The 10,922-nt window shown below is 43.3% G+C and overlaps 1 protein-coding gene across 1 annotated transcript; it reads left to right on the forward strand.

The window, feature by feature from the left end:
• Positions 1-290: 290 nt before the first annotated feature.
• On the forward strand, positions 291-1,117 carry LOC138569087 (tektin-4-like). Its single transcript, XM_069646759.1, has one exon. It carries the CDS (start codon positions 344-346, stop codon positions 1,115-1,117), a length of 774 nt encoding a protein of 257 aa, XP_069502860.1. The 5' UTR covers positions 291-343.
• Positions 1,118-10,922: the final 9,805 nt, after the last annotated feature.

The raw sequence follows: 10,922 nt of genomic DNA on the forward strand, positions 1-10,922 counted from the left end.
TTAGTAGTGGCAGTGAAACAGGTATTGAAGGTGAGGAAAACTAGGAAAAAGCCACAAGTGGAAAATTGGTTGAAAGGCTGGGGCCATCCGGGTGCTGGCCGAGCGGCTGCAGGTCCTGCACTTCTGGCACTCGGAGCTGTGCCACGAGATCGGCGACCTGACATCAGAGACTGACCTGCTGGTGCAGCAGAAGCAGCAGCTGGAGCGCGCCATGGATGCCAGCGAGGTGCTGCCCACCATCGCCAGCGACAACCTGCAGTGCCGAGAGTGTAGGCTGGGGCCCGACCTGGTGCGAGACCAGGTGGAAGAGGAGCTGCTCAGGGAACTGGAACTGGTGCGAAACATGCAGGAACTTCTGAAGAGAACTCTGGAGCAGACGGTCATGCAGATCCGGTTGAACAGGGATGCTAAGCAAACTCTTGAGATGGACTGGTCAGATAAGGTTGAAGCCTATGACACTGGCGACAGATGTGGCAGATACAATAACCAGTTCCATCTGAATTCTTCAAAGTTTGAGGACAATGCCTCTCCTCCAGAATCCTGGGCCCAGTTCAGCCATGACAACATCTGCAAGGCAGAGCATGAGAGGATGGCCTCCATTAATCTACGAACCCTAATAGACAACATTCTTCAAGACACAGCAGAAGACTTGTGCATGCAGGCCGCAGCGGTAGATAAGGCTTTCGCCAAGAGCTGTGAGGAGGTGGAAGATGCTAAGCGCAAACTGGAAAATCAACTCTCAAAGACCCTGCAAGAGATTACCAAGCAGGAGATGAACATTGCTTCGCTGAAGCAGGCTATCAAGGATAAGCAGGCACCATTGAAGGTCGCGCAGACCCGGCTGTATCAGAGAACTCACAGGCCCATTGTGGTACTCTGCAAGGATGCAGTGCAGTTCAGATTGGTCAACGAAGTTGCGGAGCTAACGGAATCCATTTGGTGTCTGCAACAGCAGCTGGAAAAGTCTGAGCAGGGCCTGATCAACATGGAGGACACCAGACTGTCTTTTGTCAAGGAGATAGCCATAAAAGCCAATAGCCTGTTCATTGACCAGGAGAAATGTAGGGCCCACCGCACCAGGTATCCCACGCTTTTGAGGCTGACTGGCTACCAATGATTCGTTTTTTTTAGAAGCAAGAATAGACTATAAACCCTTGCAGAAAATTTTGTTTAGTGCAATAATTGGGTGCTATAAGGCTATATTCACTCTGAAGTATTCTCGATTGATACCTTACTATCACAAATAAAAACAATCAGGAAGTGTATCACATATTACTGTGGGCCTTACATATTTTAGTGTAACTTGAAGCAACTTGAAAGTTATGATTACAAATATAAATATTACAAAAAAAAAAAGGAAAATTGGTTGAATGAATTGCAGGTTTTGATTGGTTTTGAGAGGGCTTTGTTCTGAAAACTGGATCAGGAGGCCCTTATCTGGAACTATGGGCACCCTTTAGTTATTTATATGGTTAGTGTTGATTGGTTAGTGCTGTGCTGTGTTTAGGTGGGTGGTAGGGGCCTGTGTGTGAGTGGATATGTATGTTTGTAGTATGTCTTGTTGTTCTTTGTGTTTGGTTATGTTTATTTTTGGGGAAAATATGTTTGGAAATGGCTTACATTATGTGTTTGTGCTGTTAAACTGCATTCGTGAGATATTGGGAGATGTCACATAAATTGGCAGGATATTTTGCTATTTCCTGTGGTGTTTTATCCCTGATGTTATATTGTATTTTATATCTTTGTTTGGTTTCATTTTTTGGTGTGAAAAAGAGTAAATTATGTAAAGATGATAAACACATACATTTAAAAAAGGAAGTGCAAAGAAAGTAGAATTGAGAGGAGAAATCACTTCCCTTCATAAGGTCTTCAGACCCGAAAAGAGCCAGTGTTGCCCCCATGTCCAGCTGATGGCGAAGGAAAAGGAAGATTTCAGGCCAGAGAAGTGATCCTAGGAAATCCAAAAGGTTTGGAGTATCTTCCATGGCTAGATGTTGTTCTGTCATGCCGGTCATGAATGTATTTTGAGAGAATGTTGGTGCTTGGAGTGATTGACAGCTCAGAAGAATGTTGATGTGTGTTTGCTGGTGAGTGTTCTGAGAGTGTCAGTTGGGGGCCTAAGCTGGTGTGTGAGAGGATGGCCGGTGGGTGGTCTCTGTCCATGTACATAACTAAGACTAACTGGAAACCGAGCAATGTATTTATGTAAATAAAGTGTAACTTGTTTAAATACTCAAGTTGCTAACAGCTGGTCTGTGCTTGGACTATTCCTGCCCACCCCACCAGGTTACAAGATGTTGGCGACGAGGCGTGAAAGAACCCCTGATGCCACTGCGAGTAACTTGATCAAAAGGAACAAGTAAGGAGAGCTGTGGGGGGTAGAAGCGCAAGTCCCATCGGAACATCAGCCCAGCAGAAAAGCCATGCAACATTTTGCACTACAGCCAAAAGGCACAGCTTTTATATGGCCAACTGGGCTATCACTATACCAATTCACAACAGACATCCGGATGAGCACATGAGTGACATCCCTAATAGTCCCAATCGGGATTCACCGAACCGATACTGCAACCAACCCACAATACGTGGGAGCCTTGAAAACCTTATAGCCCTGAGAAAGACCTGGATGAGTTGAAACATGTGTCGGCTGACCTAATTAAACTATTAATTAAATATTTTGTGACAAAATGTTGAAAACGAGGATTAATATTCTTTTAGCGCAAGATATCCGGGTTCCATTAATGTGGGGTTAGAGATGTGGAGAATGACAAACCAAGGGGAAACCTAGGCAGTAGCTCTCTCTCCTAGCTACATCCACTGGTCCACCTACTCATAAGAATCAACCTCAGAGTGAGTTGTGAGGTACAGAGCACTGAAAACCCACATTAATCTGAGACCAGGAAGAAGAAGGGTTTGGTTACCCTGTGCCTCAATGCGAAGATAGGGACAAGGAAACCCCTTCTTGGACTTTATGCACTGAACAGTTCTTTTGTAGGCCTGGAAGGCCTAGTTACTGGCCTCTGGTGGAAGAGGGACTGGCTAAAGCGAGGTTACTGAGCTGGGAGGGACCCGACCGTGTTCAGAAGAGACCTTTGTGTGTTTGGTAAGATCCTGTTTTCATTTTGTGTTGCTCAAACTCTAAATAATCCCATAATGAAAAATAGTAAACCCTGGCATTCGATCTTGCAGTCCTTCTTGATCCAAGGTAGAATACTGTGAGAGGTGTAAAGCTTCTTATAAAAAGTATGGAATGTGTCATTAATGTTTTCTGAACAGTGGATATCGCTCCCTGTGATGTATGTATGGTGGGACATTTGATTTGTTTGTCAAATGTGAAACAGGCAGCCTGCCTTTCTATATGTACAAGGGCCTTCCTATTATACAACTTATTAAACTCATATTTCAAAGCAGTGAGTTTCCCAAGGATCGCAGGAGATTGTGGGCCTCATTACAAGGTGGGTGGTAAGAGATTACCGGCACCGGTAAGGGCACCGGTAAGGACACCGGTGCCGGTAATCCCTTACCACCCTATTCCGAGGTCCCTTAGTGGGTCCCTTCCTTAACACCTGGTTTTACCAACCAGGTGTTATGGAAGGAACCCGTTAAGGGACTTCAGAGCTAATAACATTACCGCAAATTGCGGTACCGTTATTTGCTCCATCCCCATTCCCATTGAGCCCTATGGGGGCTCATATGGGAATGGGGAATGGTTCCCGGAATGGGGACTTACCGGGTCCTCCAAGGTTGGAATGACCCAGTAATTCCCTATTTCGGGAACCCGGAATGCGGTAAGGGGGTAGCCATGGTGCTAATAGCACCATGGCTACGTCCTACCTCGTAATGAGGCCCTGTGTTTGGATATAGGAAGATTCTGGAGTTTCCTTTATGCTTTTTGCTGTGATCAGACACTGTATGTATCCCCACCTCTTAAGCTATGGTTTTGGAAGACTCCCATACAAGCTCTGGTGAAACCCACCCATCTCCATTGAGATCAAAGTATTCCTGAAGCTTAGAATGTAAATGAGAAAGTTCAGAAGATTATTTGAACACAGGGCATCATACGTCCACTTTGGAGCTGGATAAGTCATAACCCCAATTGAGTAAATAAGAACCGTTAAAGAGTTATTCCAGAAACCTTTGTCAAGAATCACAAAATCAAAAGCGTGCAGCACATATTGATCATAAACCAACAGGAAATCACTTCTTATTGAAGTCTTCTGCCCAGCAGAGAAAAATATATAGACCCTGTACTGGAGGTCCCAAATTAAATATATATTGAATCAACAGATGAATGAAGTGGAGGGCCCCCCCACTTAAACCTAAGCAGAGAAATTCAAAGGGACTCATGTGGTGTTGCAATTATGTGAAAATGGTATTCATAATGTTACAATATACTAGTATTTAAAAGGCATTGTGTTTATAATGTCGTAAATGGCATTACCATGATGTAATAGGGTGGCAAGGCACATAATGGACAATGAGATATTCTATTCAGACAGAAAATTGTTCTGGCTAAAATGCCTTTAATGAAAATACATGTAACCAAAATGTGGCTAAAATGAGAAGAAACTGAGTAGTGCTCAAAGTGTGAAAAGATGAGCTAATTTTAAAGTTGAGACGTTCGAGGACAGCATGCTTTCAGAAACTTGACGGATGGACAAAACCTAGACTTTTAATTAGGCCGTGTCTGAAACCTAATCTGAAGAGTCCAGCTGCATCAACTATAAATTAAACAGAACACCGGAGGAAAAGTCAGACATGCATGCTAGAGCGTATTTCATTCTGAAGGGTTAGTCCAATTAAAATTAATTGCCCAATGAGCTAATGTTTAATGATGAAGTTGCTTAAGACTGTGCAGGAAAAGGTGGGGGCAGATTGCTCCCTCATATTTTGCTATACAAATGAGCTCTGTGTAATGCTGGGGGGGAGGTGAGTGAGGGAACTTGACTACCGCGGATAGGTGTGCTCTGTGGCAGCTGTGACATGAAATAAACCCTTATGAACTTAACAGTCTCTGTGCTGATCCATTGTGTTGTCCTTATTGAATTGTGTTGGAGTATGTGAATCCTGCACCCCAACCTCCTCAAGGTGCAGCTAACTTGTTTTACAGGTACTAGAGGGTGTGCTCTGGTCCATAGGCCCGTCAGAGGATTCTGCACCCTCCTGTGCACTTGGCAGCAGAGGACTATTTTTGACCATCAATTATTGATTAAAATAAATCACCTAATGGCCGTTGGCACAAAGTAACTCTAGGTCTCCGGCAATATCACAAGTCCTTCGCCATTTCTGGCTGAGTAGACTGTGAAGCTCCCCGTAGACAATGGTAGTATAATTAAGACTGCAGTCGGGGCCTGAAGGGAACCGGCATATCCCTTCCCATCTCTACGGGCAGCGGATCAGACGAAAACCTGAAAAAGGCAGTGATCGCAAAGAGTCGGCTGGAGAACAAAAGGTGAGTGAAAGCTGCCGTAGCCGATAGAGACAGGAACACGAGGAAAAAGAATAATGGCAGTCCAGATTCGGGAACAAACCAAAACACATTTACTGCATTTAAAAATCAATAACAAGAGTCAAATATTAATGAGGGACATGCATGCAGGTGGTCGGGGTTTGTGTCTGACTTTGTTACATGTCACGCTATGTATGTCTCTAAATGTGTATGTTGTGGCTGTTCATGTGGCTCGCTTTGTGGCTTAACTGTCTGTGTACGCAGTAAAAAACATTGGAACTAGTTTAAAAATGATATTTTAAGCTGAATAAAAATTGCCGTCAAGCCAAGGTTTTGAAATTGCGAAGAATTGCATTAATATAGGAGATCAGATATTATAGTCTAAAGAACACAAATTCGTGATTGCAGCCCAAAAGGAGATAACCAGCCTGTGAGCAGTGCAAAAAAGTTGGTACACTTTAAGCAAACACATTTTGTTTCAAACCAGCAGCTATGGAGTTAAATGTGTAATTTCCTCGTAGCAGGCAAGATAACTGATAAATCGTGCTAAGAATGATAGATTTTCGCATTAAAATGGCTGTTATATTTGATTTATGGAAGTACTGTTCTCGTGCATTAAGCGCGCTGAGCGAAAAGGAATGTAATGTATGGTAAATGGTTTAACTTTGAAGTACAGGGGAGGTCCGGTTAAGAACTAGGAAATGTGAGCCTGTGGAGTGTGTACAATATAAGAAATGATTGAAAAATTCTTAAAGCAAAAACAGAGCTCTGGTTTTGTTAGAATGTCTGTATGAGGTTGCAAGTAGTGATTAAAGATAGTATATTTTTTGGTTGTTTTAACATCAGAGGAGCAGTTTGGAAAAACACAGTTGAGAACGAATGTGTAAAGGGGGGTTGACAAGAGAAATAAAACATACCCCTCACTAAGAGCCCATGAGAGAGAACGCAGTGATCAAACAAGAAAGGAATGTGCAAATAAGCAGCCCTTGAGATAAGCACGGAGAACGCTCTCCATGCGCGCCTTGCAAGATTGTCTAAATCACACAGAATATTATAAAAAGACAGACTGTAGGTCACGTGGAAACATGGTATGAAATGTAGATCGTAAAATGCAAAGAATCACTCCGAGCATTGTTGTAAATTATGGAATAAAAGGCCACATTTAAAGATAGGAGAAATACACTAGTGCAGTTACATGTATTAACCAAGCGCTAAGGGGATCTTTATTAATGAAAACAGCAGCTAAATATTTCCATGGGATGGCTGGTAAACGCAGGGCTCAGATCTGGCTGGGTCATCACATTTGTTTTTCATTTTGACTTGTGGTGGACACGCTAGCAGCCGTTGTAATTGTGAGGTTATTTCAGTGATCTGTAGAATGCTTGAGTGCATGTGTCTTATACATTGCATTTAATTTTTAAAACAGAGTGCATTGCATGCAGAATGAATGTGTCTCACGGCAGAACAGCCCCAGGAATTGTAGGAAAAGGGCTGGATTGCATATTAATGCATCTGGCGGTTGTGGAAAGCACTGCAAGATTCTTTAATTTTAGTACTGGTGAGCGGGCATTCCAGCTTTTAGGAGCCGGATGACTAAAGCTAGGCCCCATTTGTGGAAGTTTCAAGAATAGGCGTACATTATTGGGGTGACCTGGAGGGTCTGGGGGACTAACAAGAGTGATTCATTCCGATAAGGATGTATGAGTGCGGACGAAAAGACATCTTTTGCGCGCTGCCAATGAGGTTAACAAGAAATGCATTATTACTGATAATCTGTGCGCTTTTCTCATGTTTTATGAGAGGCATCTGTATGGGAATATTCAGTATTGCCTAGAGGCCTTACTCTCTATGAGACATACTATGCTGGTGTGCAGCATTCAAGATAAGCAAGTTTACGCCCTTTTGAGTCCCCTACCCTCTCCATTCTTGCGCTATTCAGAATGAGAAACAAGTAGCAGTTGAAGGCCAACATTAGTAATCTACGAAGAGGTTACTCCACTTCTAGTATAGAACCAAGATACCTTTTAGCATCCGGAAAAGTATGCAGCCTGCAGTATTAATGCAGGACTGTTTGTGAAAAGATACATGCAACTCAGAATAGGCAGATTAGAAGCTGCCAGGAAGGTGTCTTTATCCAGGCAGACTGAGAGTAGGAGTGGGACATGGTTTTCAAATTGTGTTGCCATTAGAGACCGAGGGGACAAGTGCCTGTAGTATGCAATATGTCAATGCTCACTATCACAATGGAAACTATGAGTGGAGCCTCAATGAAAAACATACCCTGAGAAGAAAATTACCCTGAAGGGCTGACGATTTTGAAAGGTTTAGAGACTGGCAATTAAGAAATGTTAGGCAATAAAAGATTAAATGAGATGCCCAAGTGTTTAAGGGGTGAAGCTGGGATTTGTGCCAATATTGCAATTCCTGCAGTTGAGCGCTTTCTCTTCCAGCTTTTAACACAAACTAAAACAACCTAATGTTATAAAATGACTTGCAAAAGTACGCAACCCACATTTCCAAACCTGATGATTTTTAAAAAACCAAAACATTACAGAAGGGGGTTACACAACATGGGAATGATGTTAGCGTCAGTTCTCCATTATCAAGGGGAGTTCCTGCATGCAAGTAGGTAAAACCTCGCAGAAAAAAGCACAGTAATGCAAGGGATCCTATATGATTTAACCAGGATCACTGTGCTGTCTGCTGGCATAGCCAGGATTCAAGCATGAACACTTTTGCTGCACAGTTTCGAATTTGCATACTTGTTTGCCGCTTGGACAGATATTCTATGCACATCTTTTAAGGGATTGCTTAGGTTTTAAGAATGCCCAGCTGAGCAAACTAATTTTAACCCCTAATCGCACCGCTTGTGCTGCAAACCCAAGTAATTGTGCAGGTATATTTGTGAACTTCAGATTTAAAAACGGTTCAGCCAGCCTCACTGGGATGTGCCCTTCTGATCCTTCACATGAACACATATCCCTACAATAAGTGCTTAAAACACAGAGACAACTTCCGAACCTCTGTGGATGAATATGGATTTCAACTTTGGCTAATGCCCACGATCAGCAACATTCCCACAGATGGGAAGTAACGCTAAAAAGGTTCTGTTACCCAAACTATGTATTCCACAATGAAAATGAAATGCATTGCATGTTTTAATTGAACAAGGCAGAATGTACTTGTCAAAATCGACAGGCAATGGGTTTGGAGCCTCTGTAGCATGCAATCCAATTTTCCTGGCATGTGCTATTTAAGCCTAATGTAAACTGGAATCTTGCTTTAGACCAGGCAGCATTGTGGGGGGCCCTGGGCAGCCACCCCATGAGCCCTCCAATAAAAACGTCTCTGGGGTCTACTGTCGTGTGGCAAGGAATGAGCGATTCCTAGTAGCATGGAGCATGCAGAAGCCTGTGGGCATCGTGGTGCTATTAAAAGGAAGGGGCTTGCAGATTACAGTAAAAGGAATACACTAGGGGCTGCGTGATGAAGAATCGCCTGTATTTATAAGACAAATAGTTATATATTGTAATTACTATGAATGAGCTGCATGTTAAGCTCACACTGGATAGAGTATATTAAGTAAAACACAGCATAGTGGTTAATTTAGCAAAAGGGGGATAAGTACAGAGACTGCTGGGGGAACTGATAGAGGTAGGTGACCAAAGCAGGGTTGAGAATTTTGCGAGAAATGAGAAGGGACGGTTCTGCGAAAAGTTCACTAGAAAAAGCATTCCATGATTTGGGGACAGGACGGGGGAGCTTAGCACTGTGACATTAGCCCCTTTGTTTAATGGGGACAGCCATGGGTAACAAGGAGTCCATGAACAAGAGCACTGGGGGGGGGGTAGCGCAGGATTTAAGAAGTGCTTGCCTCTTGCATTGCATGTCGGAAAAGCTTCTCACCTAGGTAGGCCCTGCAGCGACGCGTGTGTATGTGTTTATGTATTGTTAAGTGCTGCATGGAAACAGAATACTATCAGTGGTGGTGAATCTTAACACTAAGGTTGAAGGGTGAGCGCGCCTAACTGGCTTGTTAAAATGGGATTTTATTCCTTACATGAGGAGGGGGAATCCAAGATGGTGTATGACCATTCTGCGCACCCAATAGGGAACCAGTGATGACGATGAAACAGGTCTTAGCGCCATTTCTATTTCTTTATATTGTGGGGTGGCAAGAAGCCTGGTGCAGGGAGGCAACCTGACCCTGGCTGAGCATCACAGAAGATATTGGCTGGGTCATTGCGCCAGCCATCCTTGTGACACATACATGCAGGACTGCCAGCAACTTAGGCAAATGGAATATGGCAGTTAGTGTATGAATGTTGCTTTCTATAGCATGTGTGGTTCTGAAGGAGCTAGAGAATGGAGGTCATAGTCTAAGTTAGCTGTCTCCTCGCGCTCAACCCCTTTCTGGGCTAGCAGAGATCCTTCAAAGGGCAGAGTCTGGGTCTGTGCATATCTGTGAATGCCACCAGCCTCATACATGTTACTCAATGGGGGGCTGTTTGGACACGTGACTTTCATACCCTTTGTTTGTAGACATCTTGGCTGAGATATTGCTTTGTTTTACTGATATGTAGACTTTTAGTTAAGTCTATTGTGTATGTGCGTTGTATGGCAGAGGCATAGTATTCCCAGTTTTTGTGAATTGCCTTTGGGGGTGTTGATAGGTGCTTTATTTTAGACAATTGTATTCGTATGCATTATTTGTTAATGCCTTCACATTAGTCCAGTCTAGATGTCTGTGAGCTGGGAAAAAAACATTGCCGACATTTCAGTGGATTCCAGGCTGTTTAGACTCATAATTAGGCATGGATTTGTTATGTCATATTTCTGTGGGCTTGGACAGTAAATTGGACATCTTGGAAGCCCTTTTTCCAAAATGCCTTGCAGAGGGAGAAGCCACCAGGACACTGGTTGGTGTGAGGTGGCTTAGTTCGCTCCCGACTTCCCACCAAGATATGTACGCCCCATCAACTTTTAGAGTCACCAGCCGCCACTGGGCTGAACTGACCCTAGCAGCAGCATCAGTTAAATAAACTAGCACTATGAAAGACTTACATTTGTGATTAAAAAAAAAAGAAATTAGCCTTTCCTCCATGGGTAGCCCGTGCGCAGCTCATCTGACGCAAAATCATGTGTATTCTTTCAATGAATACTGAGAGTTGCACACAGCAGCACTCCTCACTTTTAGAGCTCATGGAGATTGTGTAAAATGCCTGCAAGGATGGCAATGTACTAATACAATTTAACACTGATAATGACGCAAGAAATGAATGAGCAGGTTCTGTAAGTATGGCAGGGAAAGGAAAGGGCTGGAAGCATTAGCTCATATGATTTTGAAAGGGAAGTAATGACACAGGGATGTCGTCCAACCAAAAGGATAGAGGTAGCAGAAGTGACATCTCATGACCCGTGACCTCTGATGACATATATGTAGGAAAAGTTTTAAACATTTTTTATTTTTTTT

The sequence above is a fragment of the Ambystoma mexicanum genome, chromosome 2q, assembly GCF_040938575.1.
Source record: "Ambystoma mexicanum isolate Mex_15411 chromosome 2q, UKY_AmexF1_1, whole genome shotgun sequence".
NCBI lineage: Eukaryota > Metazoa > Chordata > Amphibia > Caudata > Ambystomatidae > Ambystoma > Ambystoma mexicanum.